This window comes from Pogoniulus pusillus, chromosome 30 (genome assembly GCF_015220805.1).
Source record: "Pogoniulus pusillus isolate bPogPus1 chromosome 30, bPogPus1.pri, whole genome shotgun sequence".
Lineage (NCBI taxonomy): Eukaryota > Metazoa > Chordata > Aves > Piciformes > Lybiidae > Pogoniulus > Pogoniulus pusillus.
Genome location: NC_087293.1, coordinates 9,969,229 through 9,987,965, shown reverse-complemented (window position 1 = coordinate 9,987,965; position 18,737 = coordinate 9,969,229). Strand labels below are relative to the sequence as shown.

At 45.1% G+C, this 18,737-nt stretch overlaps 1 protein-coding gene across 8 annotated transcripts in view; it reads left to right on the top strand.

The window, feature by feature from the left end:
- The window catches only part of KDM2B (lysine demethylase 2B), a 123,489-nt gene that overhangs the window by 33,715 nt on the left and 71,037 nt on the right, over positions 1-18,737 (top strand). For 6 of the 8 annotated variants that reach the window (XM_064168656.1, XM_064168655.1, XM_064168657.1 and 3 more), the window contains 4 exons: positions 1,587-1,765; positions 4,250-4,356; positions 14,269-14,362; positions 15,230-15,383. In XM_064168656.1, the coding sequence (XP_064024726.1) occupies positions 1,587-1,765; positions 4,250-4,356; positions 14,269-14,362; positions 15,230-15,383 (534 nt within the window). Of the gene's footprint in view, positions 1-1,586; positions 1,766-4,249; positions 4,357-10,687; positions 10,789-13,329; positions 13,499-14,268; positions 14,363-15,229; positions 15,384-18,737 lie in introns of those variants that run through there. The other 2 variants (XM_064168660.1, XM_064168659.1) reach the window with 2 other exon arrangements.

Sequence of the window (18,737 nt, the reverse complement as noted above, 5' to 3'; positions counted from 1 at the left end):
CACAGCCCTATCCAGTCAGCCAGCCCATGGCACTAAGTGCCTCATCCAGTCTTTTTTTGAACACCTCCAGGGATGGTGACTCCACCACCTCACTGGGCAGCCCATTCCAATGCCAATCACTCTCTCTGGGAAGAACTTCCTCCTAACCTCCAGCCTGTACCTCCCCTGGCACAACTTGAGGCTGTGTCCCCTTGTTCTGTTGCTGGTTGCCTGGGAGAAGAGACCAACCCCACCTGGCTACAGCCTCCCTTCAGGTAGTTGTAGCGAGGAAATGAGGTCACCCCTGAGCCTCCTCTTCTCCAGGCTGCACACCCCCAGCTCCCTCAGCCTCTCCTCACAGGGCTATGCTCCAGGCCCCTCACCAGCTTCATTGCCCTTCTCTGGACACGTTCCAGTAGCTCAACATCTCTCTTGAATTGAGGAGCCCAGAATTGGACACAATACTCAAGGTGTGGCCTGAGCAGTGCTGAGTACAGGGGAAGAATAACCTCCCTTGTCCTTCTGGTCACACTGTTCCTGATGCAGGCCAGGATGCCATTGGTGATGTGTGTAATGGGGTGATGCAATCCAGACTCTGGTCTGTGCTGAGGTACTGCTCCCAAGCACTCTATAGGCGAGGTGCTGTGATCATTAATAATCCCTCTGATGTCCCATGTGTCCACCTCCATTTTGGTTTAATGCACTCTTTCTTCAGCAGCGAAAAATGAGTTTGGAAGCATTGTGAGTTTGTTTGCTGGAATCCCTCTTTCCTGAAATTGAGGCATGTCTCTCTTGAGCTCCTGTTCACTCACACACAAATGAACTGCTAATTAGGATGATGAAATTGCTGGGAGAGGTGAAACCTTCCAGTTGGCCAAAGAGAAGATTGTGGATTAATCTGTGTAATGCTGAAGGCCCGACTAAAGCTGCTGTTCAACATTCTGGTGCTAATGAGACTTGTATGTCTGCCACTTGAAAAGCTTAAAGTGTGTCCTGTAGTTTTTGTGAAGAGATCCAAAGTGGGGGCTCACTCTTCTGCAGCATTTAATGCTTTCATCTCCACTGCTGAGGACTGGAATTGAGAATACTCAGCAATCTGTATAAGGTGTTCAGCAGTTGATAGCATCTGATGAGGCAAGGCAGCTTGCTCTTTATGGATCCTTTTGGTACATGAGAGAAAGCATCTTGAGGGGCATATGGATGTTTAGAAAATTGCAGAGTATCATTTGGAGAGCTATTTGTCATGCATGCCCCCTGCCACCATATTATATCACTTCATAGTTTTTAATGTACTTCTGCTCGTGTCAGCTCATGTAAGGGAGAAACTCTCCACCTCTGGGGAGCAGGGGGACACCAGGTGACTTGCTGAGTGTCACACTCACTGGGCAAGAAGCACAGTTTGAGTTAGTTCCTTGCTCCTTGTTTGAGCTGCTGAGGATCACAGAAGGGTTTCTCAGGACTCAGAGATGCTGGTCTCTTACCCTCCAGTAACAGTTTTGCTGCAGCCATTCAGAATTTGTCCATAGAATAATACACACACATACACACCCCCACATAAAAAATAGAGCTAAGGAAGTCGTTTTGAGCCTGTTTCTGTGTGTTTGCAGGAAGCCGACGCATAGTGGATGTGATGGATGTGGACACTCAGAAAGGGGTTGAAATGAGCATGTCTCAATTTGTGAGGTACTACGAAACCCCAGAGGCCCAGCGTGAAAAGCTCTACAATGTCATCAGCCTGGAGTTCAGTCACACAAAGCTGGAGAACATCGTCAAGCGCCCCAATGTGGTAAGGGATCCTGTGGTGATGGTGTTTATTTTCAACTTCTTCACTGTCACTGGTTGCTCTGTAAGAAATAAAACGTGGAGTTTAAACAAGGGGATGTGAAGTATTTGCAGCTCCTGTCCATTAGTGTTGGGATCTCACTTTTTCTCAAGCAGAAAGCTAGTCTTGGCAATGGAACTTCATTTACAGGGATTAGGTATTTGATGAGTTCTTAATCATGCAATTTGCATAGGTACTCAGTTCCTCTCAAGGTATTTAGGGGAAATTCCATCCAAAGTTAAATACCTATCTATTGTTTTTCTTCCTCTAAGGAAGCTTAAATTATCAGGAAGCTTAAATTCCTTATATATGAATCCTCCTATTAACTGAAAAATGTTCAGGGGGATCCAAAGCAAAGAAGCTGAAAACAGATGTATTAAGTACAGAGAGTTTAGGCATCAGTCCTGGCTGGTCAGGGATCAAAGGGGCCTCTCAAAGTAGAGCACATGCTGCATGTTCCCTCCATATCTGCTCATGATGCTGGATGCTCAAGGCACTGCTGGATGTGAAACTATAGCTCTGAGATGTTTTGTTTTCAGATACTTTTCTCATTCTCATCTCTAAATCCCTTGCCTGTGCAGACAGTATAAACACTACATTTCTGCTTGAACAGGTCAAAAATAAATGGCAGCTCTAATTGCTGATTGCTAGAAGTAATTCTCAAGCAGGCTTTTGTGTTCTCTTGTGCACATATCACACATTCAGAAGCTTGTGCAGGTTTTTGCTGTCAGACACCAGTGGGTACCTTGGAAGTGCTCTGGGGAATTGCTGGTGTTCAGCTGATCCAGGTTTTCCCAAGCACATCATGCTCAGTGAGCTTTAAAAACATCTGTGCGTATTTCTGGGTGCTCAGAACTGGAAAATGCAATTAGGTACCTGTTACCACGTGTAAATGACTATTTCATATCTGTCTAATATGGCCTGAGTGTACAATTGTTTGTGTACCCACTGAAAGATCTGCATTCCCATTAGGTAGCTGGGAATAGAAGAGGGAGTGCTGGGGAAGTGGGTGCTGAGAAGTCATCCCATACATCAAGTCAGGTACCGGTGGGATACTGTATTTGTGTAAGTGGTTCCCTTGAATTCTGCAGAGCTCTTTGATCCCACATAAGGCAGAAATACTTGGCTTATGCTCCTTGTTGTGTAAAGACTGTGGGTTGCAATATCAGGATATGGGAATTGTTTCAGAATTGGGGCAGGAACTTAGAATCAATTTTTTTTTCACATACAATTATGATATTCATGGACTTGGTCCTATTTGTACTGGCTGCATTATCTCCGTGTGGCTCTTCTCAAAGTACAGTGTGTTATCAGTAGTACCTGGTGCTGATGGAGAAATAGATAGAGGTCAGCCTCCATCCTCAAGAATTTCACGTGCTAATTGCCCTGTTATGAACACCCTCTGGGGATAGAAACAGTGATTCAGTAGCAGTAACACTCTTGAGCGGGCCTTTAAAAAGATTCAGCAGACATCAAACGGTCAGTCACATGGTCATAGGACAACTCTGTCACCAATGCCTAGGGTAGGTCTTGCAGCCCGTATTGTCCCCGTGTGGAGGTTTGTTCACACCTCAGGATGTTGCGAGCTGGATCGGGATGTGAAGCCACACCGTGGTCAAATGCAGCACTACAGCCTGCCTCCGGCTGCCCTAGCTGGCTGCTGTTCTCCCCTGGTCTGAAATCTCGCACATGTGATCCACTTACATAACCAGACAGGAGTGTTTTAAGGATATCCAACCCAGGCTCCATCATCGAACCTACCAAAGAATGAGTCACAGGCTTGTCCTTGCTGCGCCTGTGATGGACAGATTGCAGTTCGTGTTCTGGCACCCAGGGCAGGAGCTGTGTGTTATTCTACCTGAACAACCTTCAAATTCCATTTCTTCCTCACCTTGCTGGCAGTGTGGTTCCAGATGGTCAGCTTTTGCTGTTTTTTCCTGCCCACACTTCCTAAAAGTTTGGCTTTTGGACAAGCACTTCAGTGAATTTTATACCTGAGTAGAATGTGCCCAGGAGGCACTAATTCGATTACTCAAACCAGAGCTTGGCCAAAACAACAATGCTAGTGTTCCTTGAAAGGTAAGGTAGTGGAATAGTATTATCTCTTGTGTTTGGATTTTCATGTTTGTAAATGCTGTTTCTAGACTGTGGGGTACAAAAATGCATCTGACTGCAGACAGCACATGATGCTGCAAGATGCTCACAGGACAGAAGTTACACACCAGTTCAATTGACCACAAAACTCCTTATTCAGGGCTGCAGAGGCCTGAGTTGTTGTGCTGAAGTGCTTCACCTTAACAAGTTGAGTCCACAGGGCTTTTGCAGAACAGTAAGGTTCTTGCTGTCTACCAGTGTCTGCTGCTACTGTCATTGCTAGAGATTGAGGCAACAGGAGTAACTTTTACCATGTGCTGAATAAGTAACAATTGGTTTTGGTGGGGCCTTCAGGTGGACTTAGTCGACTGGGTGGACAATATGTGGCCACAGCATCTGAAGGCGAGACAGACGGATGCTACCAATGCTCTTTCGGAGATGAAATACCCCAAAGTGAAAAAGTAAGTTTAAGCCTTTTAAAAAAAATCCTTTATCCTTGACCTCCTTGATTAATTCCTTTTACAGTTTTCTGAACACAATCTGTACTCAAATTTCTATGAAAAGTGCATTTTTATATTTTGCTTTTTGAAAACTCTGTTTTGAAAATGGCAGATCGGTGAATTCACTGCTGAAGGTCAAAGTGCTGCTCAAAGAAATCACTTCACAGGATACAGATTATGTCATACAGTTCACTCAGCATAGTCAAAGTCCTTCTGCAGGCTGGGTTCAGATCCTTCTTGGGTTCTAAGCTACTAATGGCTGAAAAGTTCAGCTGAGTGATGGTTTGTGAAAATGAACTTGAAGTCCATTTTTGGTAGCTGTGTGTCTTCCCAAAACCTCTGTCACTGACCATGCCAGTTTACTTCTCTGTTGACTTTTTCAAGTCTATAGGCTGTTTTTTTGTGTGTTTCAAAGGACCCACTGAGGGCAAGATTGAGATCGATCACAAGAGCACCCTGTTCTGCTTGTGCCTGTCTCAGCTCTAGGTTTTGGGCAAGTTGTGATGACATAACCTCACCTCACTCTTTCTTCTGCTTGAATGCTGCCTCCCTTGAAACTTTTTATATTCTGATTGGAAAAAGGAGCTATTCTGGGGGAATTAAAATATGCACTGTAAATTTCAAAAGAATTAGTACAGCTGAGACAAGGGTTGCTGTTAGTGAGCCAATGGCTGTTGACGTGTATGGTTGATGAACACCATCTTGGAGGGCTCTTCACTGCTCTTTCTGTTTAGAGGCATTTTCTATGGGCCATACCTAATGCTGGCAGCATCCCAGGCTTTGCTGTTGAGTTGACCTCTGGTGTTTTTCAGATTGCTTGGAACTCTTTCCAAACTGTAATGTGTACAATATATTGGTACTAACATGTACAAAGAAGGTGCAGTCAGAAAGTGATATGTAGCATTTACTCTCATCCTGTAAAAATACACGTTTTTGGAAGGCAAAGGTCTCCCTAATAGAAGAGTCTTTGTGGCAGGCATCATGGGGGAGCCTGGCCCTATCATATATCAGCATCACTGATTTCAGGGGGAGCTAAAGATACCCTGTCCTTTTGAAAGGAGTAAGGTGCTTGTTGCAGTAACTAGCTGTGGACAGCAGTGCCAAATTTCACACCTGCATTTGGAGATGTCCTAAGTGACTTGCCTAAGGTCACACAATAAGCCAGTGGCAGAGCAGAAAACAAATCCTAGGCAACTGGATTCCCAAGTGGTCAGTGTACTAAATAACATTATTTATAATCTGCTAGACCTAAGAAACAGAATCAGGATTCAGGGCTTCAGGATTCATGGACTGTACAAGGTAAGAAGTAAAGAAAAGGATCCCTTTACTACAGCAGACATATTCCAGATGCTGAAAAAAGCATAGCAAGTAAAGAAAGAAGGGGAGAGATGGCTTAAAGGATAAGGTAGCACCATGGCTAACAGAATTCAGTAGAAAAAGCAGAGTATATTCTTGCAGTTCACTACTTGCAGCGTGAAATGCCAGATGGTAGGTTTCAAAGAGGGATTTTAGAGAAGTAGCAATTCAACAGATTTTGACATGGAGCTTTTCCCATGTGTGGGGGGGTGGCCTGGTGGAAAGGAAGGAGATGCCTGCTGAAGAAGCAAACACAGAGGCATTGAGGTTGCTGTCACTGGCAAGGTGAAGGTGAGGGATGACAGCTTGATAAACTAGTAAATGTGATAGGTAGAAGGAAGCTAAACAGTGAAAGACTGTAAGTGCTTGAAATGTGACAATAGAGTTTGATGTGAGGAAAAGGAGTTGCCATGCATGAGAGTTAAAGAAAAGGGTGATGCAGCTGGAGGAATGAGGATGTTGCTAGTGAGCATCATCTAGCATAAGGACTAGAGAAAGCTGATTCACAGCACTGTTGGCACAAAACCCTCATCAGTCTGAAGGAGCAGCAAAGATAAAAGCAGTAACAAACATTGATAATGTAGCAGCACAGGAGAAGTTGTTCTCGGAGGAGTGTAAGAACTGTGTGAGCATGAACTGATGCCGTCCCTTAAAATTATCTTCTGAAGTTCTGCTGTCTGCAGTTCAGGCAGGGGCTGTCCTGAGGGGAAGTGGTTTTTGTGTGCTCAGTGACTCGCTAGAGATTTCTCCTCCATGAACTTGTCCAGTTTAAATATGAGCTCCTCAAGAGATTAGCTTTCTCCATCTCTGGAAATTCAGGCTGACCCTTCTCTGCATAGACACCAGTCTCAGCTATCGCTGTGAGTACCCACAGGGTACAAGCCCTTATTAAAGAGATGGTATTGAATTGTGGAGCTATATGTCAGTGCTGTCACTTGTTTCATGCTGCCCATTGCTGTATGTGATTCGTCCATATTCATATGCTTTATTAATGACTGTTGTTGCTCAGGAGTGGCATTGTTTCACCTCATTCTTGTCCTAGCGTTCTCATAATACCAAGAGTTTGCAGTATGCAGTACCCACCATTAACGTGTTCCCTACAAACAAAAAGCACTCCAGCGAGCGCGTTGCGGTTTTGCAGACACAGATGGCATTAGCAGACACAAATGTCTGTCTTGGCTCCTGCACGTCAAGTTCCGTGCTGGGAGTGAAGTTAGAGAACGCTCCATCTGCTGTGCTGCTTCGGTTACCAGGAGCACTGCGCGCTGGAGGCCGCCCGGGCTTTCGTTTGGCCTTGCACCATTAACTTCTTGTAGAAATTCGGGGTAATGAGGTGGCTTTTCTGTCTGTAGGTAAATGACCTCTTACCTAACAGGAGCCTTAGGGAACTCAGGTCAGTGGAGAAACGGTTTCTGTCAAAAATGTGTACAACTTTCCAAGTGCTACCTCTGAAGCAGCAAGACAACATGAGGAACGAAGGGCTTGGCTAGCTGAGGTTGTAGTGTGACCAGCTTCAAGCTGGTATAAATTGGCATTGCCCCTGAAACTAACAGCCCCATGCCCATATTGCCCCATCATGGTTGCTAGAACATGCCATTGTGCAGCTGCAGAGTAAACTGGGCTGGAGACTAGACTGGCTTAAAACCCACTCAGAAATAAAGAAGAAAAATGAGATACTTTTCAGACCATCCAAACCACCACATGGCTGCACAAATGCTTGTGCCAACCAATGGACAATGCAGAAGTGTGAAAAACAGCAGTGGGATCCCTGATAAACTCCTTCTGCAGTTCATGCAAGGTGCAGGGCCGCAAAACACAGGGTGAGCAAGCAAGCAGCTCATGGCTGCAGAGGAAGCCTACTCCTGTCTCCCTTTTTTTCCCACCCCTGGTTGCAAGCTGCTGTGAAGGGCCTCACAGATGTGGGAGCTTGGCTGAGAGCAGGCAGTGTACTGTGTAACCAGGGACAGGAGGAGAAAGCAGTGCTGTTCTAACACCAGTTTTTAAGGGCAGAAGCATGTTCTATCACCTGAGATGTCTGTGGTACTTCAAATCCTAAGGGTACCAAAGTGACAAAAGGAAACTGAACTGGGCTTAGAGTTGCTTCCTCGTGGGTGCATCACATGCTCAGAGTCAGTTTTCTCTTGAAATTCAACCAGGACTGAAGTAATCTGGATACAGATAAACCTGATTTCTTGTTTATCAAAACAGATTGTCCTGCTGAAATGATTATCCTCTTCATGAGGTTTTGTGTTCGTGGCCTTGCAAGATTACTTGCGCAGCAGTGGCTGTGAAATAGCTACTGTGCAGGACATGGTGGCTATAGGAATTGTAACAGGCACTTCTAAGAACTTGATGATGGTTGTGCTATGGGAGAAATTAAAATGGAAGTTTTAGTCACTGCAGCACCCTTTTTGCCTTCAGAATCCATCCTATTACTTCAAATGTCTAAGCACTGCCATAATGGGCCTTTATATTGTTGCTATCCTTTAAGGATGGGGTGTCTTGCATGAAACATCTACCTGTTCACAAAAGGACACTGCTCTGTTACCATGTACTCAGCCTTATTTTCCTCTCGCGAGCTGTTAGCCACCCATCCCTTTCTATTAATTCCTTTACAAAGTAGAGATGGATTTAAACAGATGCTAAAATGCTCTTCTGAGCTGTGGTCTAATTAGAAGCTGAGGGTGTGCCTCTAGAGACAGAGATGGCCTTTTGAATTGAGGAAGCATGCAGGTCCCACAACACAATCTGGCACTGTTTAATGCACGTGAGATACTTGTATGCACTTTGTATGTTGTTTGTGAATTGCTTTTGATACAAAACCACTCTATAAATATGACCAAGGACAGAAAATGAGACCTGTAAGTGCAAGTTGCCATTAAAACTTTTCAAGTTAGCAAAGTAAGTAACATTTACTGTCTTCAAGTCAGTGTGTTAGTCTGAAATCCTCCTTTGTGTAGAGGTTGGAGGACTTTCATAGAATAGAATCATAGAATCATAGAATCAACCAGGTTGGAAGAGACCTCCAAGATCATCCAGTCCAACCTATCACCCAGCCCTATCCAATCAACTAGACCATGGCACTAAGTGCCTCATCCAGTCTTTTCTTGAAGACCCCCAGGGACGGTGCCTCCACCACCTCCCTGGGCAGCCCATTCCAATGGGAAATCACTCTCTCTGTGAAGAACTTCTTCCTAATATCCAGCCTATACCTACCCTGGCACAACTTGAGACTGTGTCCCCTTATTCTATTGCTGGTTGCCTGGGAGAAGAGGCCACTCCCCACCTGGCTACAATGCCCCTTCAGGTAGTTGTAGACAGTAATAAGATCACCCCTGAGCCTCTGAAATGCTGTTCAAAATGGTTGGTGGCGAGCCTGGAGCTGAACAGCCACCTCACAAGGATGGACTTGTGTTCTCGTAGACACCAAAAGGCGGTTCCAGGGTAGACGGCCCCAACGCGCTCTGAATTGGCAGCTTAGTTAATTTCCTTGTGATGGCAGTTGCCTTCTCAGAAATTTAGGCTTCCAATAAGAGAAAAAAAAGTGTGTGTATATGCTCTTTATTCTTAAAGCTCAAAGGTAACCTTCCCAGCACTGAGGTTTACAGGCAGCCCAAGGTTGGTAGCTGGGTGTTATTCTGCTGATCCTCTGTGTGGGCTGTTAATGCCAGCATCTCATGACTGGGAGATAAATCACACTTCCCCTGTAAAGTCTGCACTGGTGGCAGCGGATGCTCAGGTGTGACCCCATCCTGTGTGCACCAAAGCTTGAAGTTTCACCTCCAATGGGACTGGGGCAAGGGTGAGATACGGAAAGTGTTGCCACTTTGGTCCCAGCGTGATCCACGAGTATAATTTGCAGTTACTTCACAAAATCTGCAGCACATCACAGAGAAACAGGCTTCCTCTTATCTCGGGTGGTGCTTTTGTCTGACTGATTCGCATCATAACCCACTCAGGGCAGGAAATTGGGTCTTTCATGTGCTCTGGAAGGGCCTGTTGCGTGCGCCTCGTTTAACGATTCGTTACTGTTCGGTCGGGATAGTGGGTGGCTTGGGCTTCACTTCAGGCTGGGAGAGCTGGTTAGCCCAGACGGGCAGCTCCGCTCCGGAGGAGGGGAGCAGGGCCCAGTGTGTGTGCCTGTGGGCAGGCTGTGGGGCCGTTGGCCGCCCAGGCTGCAGGGCTGTTGGTAGATAAGCTGTGAAGCTGGTGCCGGAGGCTGGTCCTCAGCAGGGCCACGGGCACGGCATCCCGCTCTGGCTAAGGCTCCGGAGGGCCTCTGGCTGGGCAGATACGACAGGCAGAGGTGGGTGCTGCAGGGGCCTTCCCTGAGGAGGAGCCGCGAGCTTCCCCTGAGAGGGAGCCGGAGCCCTCCCGAGCAGCCTTTGGGGCTCCCGCGGAGGAGAGGCCGGTGCCCGCGGGGGTGGGGCGGCAGACGGGCCGGGCTGTCCGGCCCCGTGTCTCCCGGGTGACAATGGTTTCTTTTGTCTTGCGGCGTTAATTTGTGGCTTTCAGTTGGAGGGCCCCAGAGTGGGAGCGCGGCTCGGTGCGGGTCAAGCCGTTAGCGTGCGGAGTCGCCCGAAGGTAGCTATTGTTTCCCGCTGTGTCCTTCCAACTCCCGCTTCCCGATGCTGTGAGGCGAGGCCTCGGAGAAGGGGATCCCGGGGTGCCGCCGGGGACAGCCGCAGCTTCCCTCCTCCTACGCCCAGGAGCAGCTCTCCTGCCTGGGGGCGAGGGGCGAGCCGAGGCAGAGCAGGGCCTGCTCCTTTCCCCGGTTTGGCACTTGCAGTTGGCTCATGGGTTTGTGGTATTCGGTTTCAGGCTTAGGGATTTCAACCAGCCGGCGCTGCTCCTGGGAGGAAGGAAGAGTGAGCTATACTTTTCTCATTGGCCCGAACAAAAAACAGAAGCCTCTGCTGGGGTTTGGGAGTGGTTTATGGGCTGAGCTCAGTGGCAGGGGAGCCCTCGCAATGCCAGAGGGAATAGAGCCGTATGGTGCGCGGTGCCTATTGCAAGAGAAAAGGAGCTGAGCTCAGGGTAATGCTGCTTCGGCGTGTGCTCGCGTCTCCCCGAGCTGATGTGCATGTAAGGCTGCGCCTCTGCCTTCCCTGCCTGCCGTGTGCCTGCGCATCCCGGCGTGGCTATCGCTGTCTTTGTTTCTCTGTTTGCTTGCGGGTTTGGAGCTATGCGTGGCGAGTGCATTGTGGGTTTGCCTGGGAGTGTGGGATCTGCGCTGGCTTGTGGAGCCGTCTCTGTGTGTTGTTGCTGTGTTCCCAGCTCTCTTGTCTTTGCTTAGTGCTTCAGCTTCATTTGTATCCTTTCCCTCTTTTTTTTTTTTTTAATCTATATATTTGCTCATCCCTGTGAGTTTGCAGGTTACTCCATATTTCTTCACATCATTGCTCTAACAGATTTCCCCAGATTTGATCTTTTTATTTCTTCTTTCTTTTTTTTTTTTTTTTTTTTTTGGGGGGTGTCCTTTTTTCTTCCCCCCTCCCCCCCCCAAATCCTTCCTCCAAAACAACAATGCATTACCTCGAATAATTTCAGCTTGGGGGAAGAGCAGAAAACAGAACTCTTCAATGGGGCCGGGAAGCTCCTCCACAACAGATTACAAGCAGCTGCATGTTTTAAAGCTTTTAACTGAGGCTGTGCAGGGAGGTGGAGTACGCAGGGACTGGATGTGGGAGCAATTGTGGAAGAAAAATCGAAGTTAAGGCATCTTTTGCATCACCTGTATTTTCAGGGTATAACTCTGGCCAGATTGTCTCCCCATGCCCTACGTGGGATTGTGCCCCTCTATAATTCACTTTACCGGCTCTGGCCCAGAGCGTTGAAGGCAGAGAGCTGAGACCAGCGCACATCGTGGGATGTAGTTTAGAATTCTTTCAACATGGATGCTCTATCATGTTTTCATGCTTTTTGAATTTTTTATTATTTCTTTCTTTTTTTGGTTGCCTTTTTTTTTTTTGTTGTTGTTGTTGTTATGGAAAAACCTGAAAAGTTCCGTTGTTTCCCACATTAGCAGCTGCTGGTGATGAGAAGCTGCTTGCTGAGGTTGGAGGCGAGCAGTGTATAAGATTAGCCGTGGCATGGAGCTGTGCTGGGACCATGTGACTGCGGTGTACATTGGAAGAGGAAGCTGTAGAGGTCAATGCAAAGGCATTGTGCCAGACTCTGGCAACAAGGGAGATTGCTATATGGCGGAAGATTGCTTTTTCAGGCTCTTGAGCCTTTTGGTAGCTGTTGGGCCTGGACAAAAGCAGCCCTGTAAGATTAACAGCAGAAATTAAATGGCATGGCTCGTTTGTGGATGGAAAGGAAAACTTTTTTTTTCCCTCTCCCCCCAGATGCTCTGCAGGTTTTTATTAATCACCATATGTGGCTCTTTCACTAAAACCACCTTTATTGGAATGGAAATTCCAATTGTTGTGTTTAGAGGAGTTTCAAGAAAAAAGGGAAAAATAAGGAGGGGAAATTTAGAAAAAGAGTTGCATGTTCGCAGTTAGATCTGCTTTGGTGTTTTCTTGCAAAACTAAATTTTAAGTACTTTGGAGTGTCAGAGAATTCAGTCCTGCTATTTCCTTTCTGAATGCAAACATTGACAGCTTCAAGTGCAGATTATTGACTGCTGAGGAATAAATAACTCAGGCTAATGTTCAGGCCATTTATGCTCCAGAATATCTTAATATGCGCAGGTAATTGGTGCTTGATAGCACTGTCTTAGGAAAATGTTGTTAATGTGATGTGTTTTACCTCTGACGTTTTGGAAACTGGAAAGAAATTCTATAAGGATTTCTATTGTACTTTTAAATCAACATGAATCCCTTTAATCATCAACACCGACCACAAACTGAGAATTGGCATGTTTGGGTTTTTTTTTCATGTGTGTGTTATGAGCAATTATTCAGTCTGTGACTTTTTGCAGTTTGGCTGGAAGTAAAGGCAACTTCCTTTCTGGGCTTCTTTTGTTGTTTTTTAAATTCTATCTGACTTGTAATCAACATCATCTTGGTAGGAAAAAAAAAGAAAACCAGCATAAGAGGAGGAATTAAAAAAGAATATTTGGGAGGGAAGGACTCATATTTTGAAGCGGAGCATATTGAGAGTCTAGACAGCTTCTTGGCTAGCTGTGATTTTTGAAGCATCTGAAATACCCCAGGGGCAGAAAAAAGGCTCTAGTCCTGCTTCTGAAGAATTAAAAAACAAAAAAAATCCAGTGGGCAAGAGGAGAGACGTGTAATTGCACAAGGAGAGGTTTTAATTGTGAGATGAAGGCGCAGGACCTTTTTTGAAGCCCACAAATTGACTGTCTTCATGACAGCATTGCGTATCATTCTGTCAACTCCAGCTCGGGATGTGGTTGCTAGGCAGCGGGCTCTTATGTACCTATAGTCTCTCTGATTTGCCAGCCTTCTGCAGACACATGGTAAGGTCCTTTCCAGCCTATCATCTAGAGGGACTTCTGCACGCCGTCTGCATACTGCTGAGATTCTCTCTACCTGAATGTGATGAGAAAAAGACACACTTAAATGAAACCTTTCTTTTCTTTTCTTTTCTTTTCTTTTTTTTTTTTGTTTTCCTTGACAAATCCCATACTGGTTATGTTTCCATAATCCCCCTCTGAAAAAGAACCCAAAACCTAAACAAACCAAACCAAACTAAAACCCAAAACTAATCCAAACCCAAAAAAAAAAAAAAAAAAAAAAAAAAAGCCATGAAACGGAGACCGGAACAAGGAAAAGAGGTTAGTGGGTTAAGTGGTGTGTGTTTCCTGCGCTTGCAAAGGTGCCTGCAGTGAGGAGGGCGGCTGTAATTCGGCCATTAGTTACAGATGGTGGTTGGAGTCTTGAGATTGTGCAGTGAGATCAGAGCTCTTGTCTCTTTCCAGCGATGCCGACCTTAAGCTGCTTTGAAAACCTGACTTGAGACAGCGTAGAAAAGAGTGGATTTGATAGTGATGCTGCCAGCTGGTTCCTTTATGTGTTTTGATGCAGAAATGCCTGGAAATGTGAACAGAAAGGAGTTAATTTGCCAGATGAGGTTTCTGTCCCTCAGTCCTTACAAAAATGGCATTAGTGGCAAGTAGGTAAAGAACGTTCAGGAGGATTTATAAGCAGATAATATTTTTCAAAACTTTGCTCTTTGAAGCGATTTGTGTATAACTTCTGGTGAAGGTTATGTGTCAGGTGGTGAAGGATGAGCGTTAAACAGATCACCCTGGGGACTGGCAGTGGCGTAAGAAATATTTCTGACCAGCATAACTTCTGATGCTTTTCCATTCCTTAACTCTGAAAGCTTTCATTCCAGCTGTATGAACAGCAAACTTGAATGTGGCTATCAACATTTTTCAGCAGATGCCTGGTTATATGTACTCCCTGAGACAAATCCATGTTCTGTAAATGCAGAAGCTTAGTTGATGGAAACAGTGTTGCACACGTAGTTAATTTCTGCAAATTAAGATATGAAAAACACTGGTTTAGACTGATACATTTTTGTCCTTCACTCTACTTACAGGTACTGTTTGATGAGTGTGAAAGGATGCTTCACTGATTTTCATATTGATTTTGGTGGCACTTCGGTGTGGTATCACGTTTTTCGTGGGGGGAAGGTAGGTGAACCTTGTTTGATACTTGTTTTTATTTCTCTCTGCCTGTTAAGGTGGGGAGGGGTTATCATAGAATGGTTTAGGTTGGAAGGGACCTCAAAGATCCCTCAAATCCAAACAGTTGATTGTTTTCCTGTTTCTCTTCCCCTCCCCCCACCTTTATTTAGGGGGGAGCAGCCAGTGATCGATCTATTTCACAAAGGAGTGATTTATTTGAAATACCAAGTGTGGTATTTGCTGGTAGTGGTACTTTCAGGCTTGCTATTGCTTCATGGTTTAGAAGTGTCTTGCAGTGAGTACATGACTGTGTGTACTCTTCTATGGTCAGAGTGTTTTCACAAGTCTTCTGTAGCTAGAGCTTCTGTTTCCTCCTAGAGGTTCCACGTTCCTTTAGTGTGCCCATGCACCCTGTGCTGGAACAGAGATGTTGCAGGATACGGAAGTATTAGAACATACAGCATGCAGGACTACCTTGACATCTTTACTGGTTTAGTGTGCTTTTTCCCAGTGCCAGTGTGGATAGCATGTGGTGGGAACTGAAATAACTACAGTAGATTGAAGAGCTCTGTGGTCCTCTTCATCTGTATTGTTCAGTGAAGTTGTACTACACCAGCACACTGAAAGTAAACTGCAGACATCATCTGAGTAAGATGTTTTGTGGAACAGAGGTGACAACTGACAGTTATCTTGCCACTTCCAGCACATGGACTAATTGCTGCTATTGACTGCCTCTGTGTGGAGCACCTGAAAAGGTGTTTTGTGCAGAAAGCTGGTATTACATGTTCATTTGTCCAATATGATTGTTGAAATCTTTCAACTATTTGTTCCTGTTGACTGTTGGTAATAGTTAATTCTCTGTTGTATTTTTAGATCTTCTGGCTGATTCCGCCTACTCTGCAGAATCTAGAACTTTATGAAGAATGGGTTCTCTCAGGAAAGCAAAGTGATATCTTTCTGGGAGACAGGGTGGAACGATGCCAAAGAATTGAGCTGAAACAAGGCTACACGTTCTTCATTCCTTCAGGTATCACTTGCTTGTAACTGCTTTTGGAACCAACAGTTCTCTGTAAAATTGTTGTTCACATCTAACGCCCCCCTATTGACCTCTTTATTTGCTGTGGCAAAAGAAAGGCTAGGAACTGAATGCACTTAATTTTTCAGAAACTGACCCACACAGACTTGATGACAGATGTGCTGTGAAGAGGTGTGTGTGGTGATCATTTATGCTAAGAAAAAGGAGAGAAGTCTTGGGCCTCTGGGGCTCTCAGTCCACTACTTCTTATCAGAGTCGTACTGACTTTGGCTACTGTTTGCTTTCCTGGAGAAATATTTTTCTGTTCTTGTGATCTCTTCTGGCAGGTTTCACCTGCAGCTCAGTAACTTTTTTGCCTCTGTAACCAAAGGTGGGTCTCAATCCCCCTGATGGAGCTCAGTGGAGGTTTCAGTATGTGGAAGAGCAGGTGCTGTGCTCCTTCAGGGGTTGCTTTTTGAGGATACAGCTTTATCCTAGTGTCATAATGCTTGAGAATTTCTGCTGGTGGAAATTGTGCTAAATCTGGACATCTTCCAGGAGCTCAACCACACTTAATTTTTACACTACTGCCCACCTCAGTAGGTGTGTTGGATGATTCATGCTCTGCTTGCAAAGCAACTAAACAGTTGCTCCTTTGCAGGCTGGTGGCTTCAGCCCTTTCTGCTCCTGCCTAAACTGGGTTAAGAAAGGTGCAATCTGTAATACTTCTCATCAAGTGTTGCTTTCTTTAACTGTTACGGGACCATAAGTTTGTTTATTATGATGTAACACATTCACTGTGTCTAGTGGAACTTAGTAGGGAAATAAATCTCGGTATCCTTTCCACATGACAGAAGGGTCCAGACGGATCTAGAATTGCTCTGTGGAGATAGGATTATTGTTTTAATCCTGGAGACAGGGAGAATGCAGGTCATGTGAAGATAGTGACAGTGTTCTTAGCAACTGGGGAGCCTTGATTGTATTAGTTGAAGGCTGCAAATTTGCATATTTGGAAGTATTTGGCCTGGGAAGGGACAGAAAAAACAACATTGAGGGTGGAGAAGTTGATCCATTAAAAATATTAGGTCTTGCCTTGAAACAGCTCAGAATGTGCTGTCGCTGTTTGAACTTGGGGGGTTTGAGTGTATGCCTTACTGCATTTTTGTATTTATCTTCACTGCCCTGCCAACAGCCTCCTACCAATTGGACTTTCTGGATGTTGGTTTAGTCATGTTCAGCAGCTGAAGCACAGCGAGTTGTCAGAGCTCATGCAGGACACAGCTGTAACATGGTAGCCAAAGAGAAGTGATTCCAAATCTGGTGTTTGACTGCAGTTCCTATTTTCTTAGGAGAGGCCAGAGTACAGAAACACCAATAGCTCAGATATTTCAGGCTTCATGCCATATTTGAAAAGCATATATGAATAATTTCTCCATAGGCACCTCATGGATTCAAGGGGTTTTGTTCTGATGTATTTTGTCTGGAAAACTGTTTTGCAAATCTCTGCTTTCTGTGAACAGGCATTATTTTTGTGTTTGTTTTAAGAGTATGGAAATGCCTAATTAAAGGCTGTTCCAGGTCAGCAAATTGAGCGTAGCTGTGTAAAACAGGTCAATTCCTGTGACCTTTCTGCCGTGGTTTGTGCATTAGTTAGTGTTTGAATGTGTTTTGTGTGTACTCTGGAAATGTTTAGGTTCTGATAATGGGTGCCTGTAAAACGAGTGTCTCACTTTCAGTTGAGTCTGCTAAACTTTTGACCAGCCTCAGCTTATCCCACAAGGAAAACACCTTCTAATTCTGGGTCTGGTCACAGAAAGTACAGAGTGATACAGCTAGTGCTCAGTTGGGCTGAGAGAACATTTCAGCCAAGGACTTTTTCCATAGGATATCCTTCTCTGCCCTGTGTTCAAGTTATTTTTGAGGGTGGTCCTAGAAACATGACTATGCCCTAGCAGCTTAAGGGTGAAGTAAGGTAGACAAGACTGTAACAAGACACATGATGGAGTGAGATCATAGGCTTGTGGTATATGGAGGGTTTCTCTGAGAATATGGGATCAGCAGCAGATACAGTAAATCCCTGAAACGACAAACCACTTGGACAAAAATGGGAATTATTCTACAGAAGACATAATTATAGTGCTCACCAGGGCCTCAGGGTATTTTCCTCTCCATCACTGCCATCATCCTTTCAGGATTAAGTTTAAACCAGTTAATTTCTACCTGTGCTTCTAACTCTATGAGGTGCTGAGAGGCACAGTCACAGCTGTGGTATCAAAGAGAAATTGAGTGAAGTATTGTCAGTACTGGTAGTTGTTATGGGCCTGGGTGTTGTAGGAAGAGGCCCTTCTAAATATGGGATAGAGAGAAGTAAACTTTTGAGAGACAAAGCCTTGCTTAGGAGCCCAGGTGTACTCCTGTTGGCCACACAGGGCATCTCCAAACAAGTGATACACCATTAAAAATTCTCACCTCCCACTTTACTGGTTCCCACTGATGAGTCAAGGATGATCAACTCTGGTAAAGTCAGTGGTAAAGTGATAAAATCAGCTAGGAACCTGGCATTTTCCTGTAATATAATTGTCTAAACTGATGTTAGCATAGTTCTTGATTGAGAAATGCGCCATGTTGTCCCATGCTGAAGTTTGTGACCAGATACAGAGTTAAGATGGTAGAATAGCTGAAGGTTCAGGACGGGAGGAATCTGTAGTTGCTGCCAGTGTCAGTACTTTTTTTTTTCCTGTAGAAATCTGACTTGTTTTCCCAGAATGGGAGAGAACCTGTCCTTCCTTGTGCAGGAAGACATTAGTGAAGAATTCTGTGGCCCTAGGGTGTTTGCATTGTGTCTGTTACCACAAGCAATGTTTCATCTTTCGTATGGTTAAATGTTGAACACAGGCTAATTGCAGTCAAGGTGGCACATCTTACTGTGGTGTGGTGGACAGTAGATGCTGTGTGTCTGACCCACCTGCTGAAGAGAAGGGACATTCTTGTGTAGAGTGTGCTTTTCAGATGTAAACGTGATTTGGAGGAGGAAAAAGCGTGATCTCAGTGCTCAGTTCTTGCCTCAGTAGGGAACAACATCATTTTATCAGTCGCAATCAGATCTAGAGCTTGTCCAGCATTAGGACAAGCTGTAGGTTTCTGCTGTACTGTATGTTTGTTTAGTGATGACTTCCAGGGAGGATGTGTTAAGTGTCTGGAGTCCATTGTGGTGTTGTTAAGGAGTAGTTTAGATATCTCATCACTGTGCTGAGGACACGCAAAAGCAGTATTTGGGCCACATCCCTCAGATCTCTATAGCTCAGGATTACTGTAGGCACATGTTTCTGGCTTGTGTGCAGCCACTTGTTCTGTCACGTCCTGATT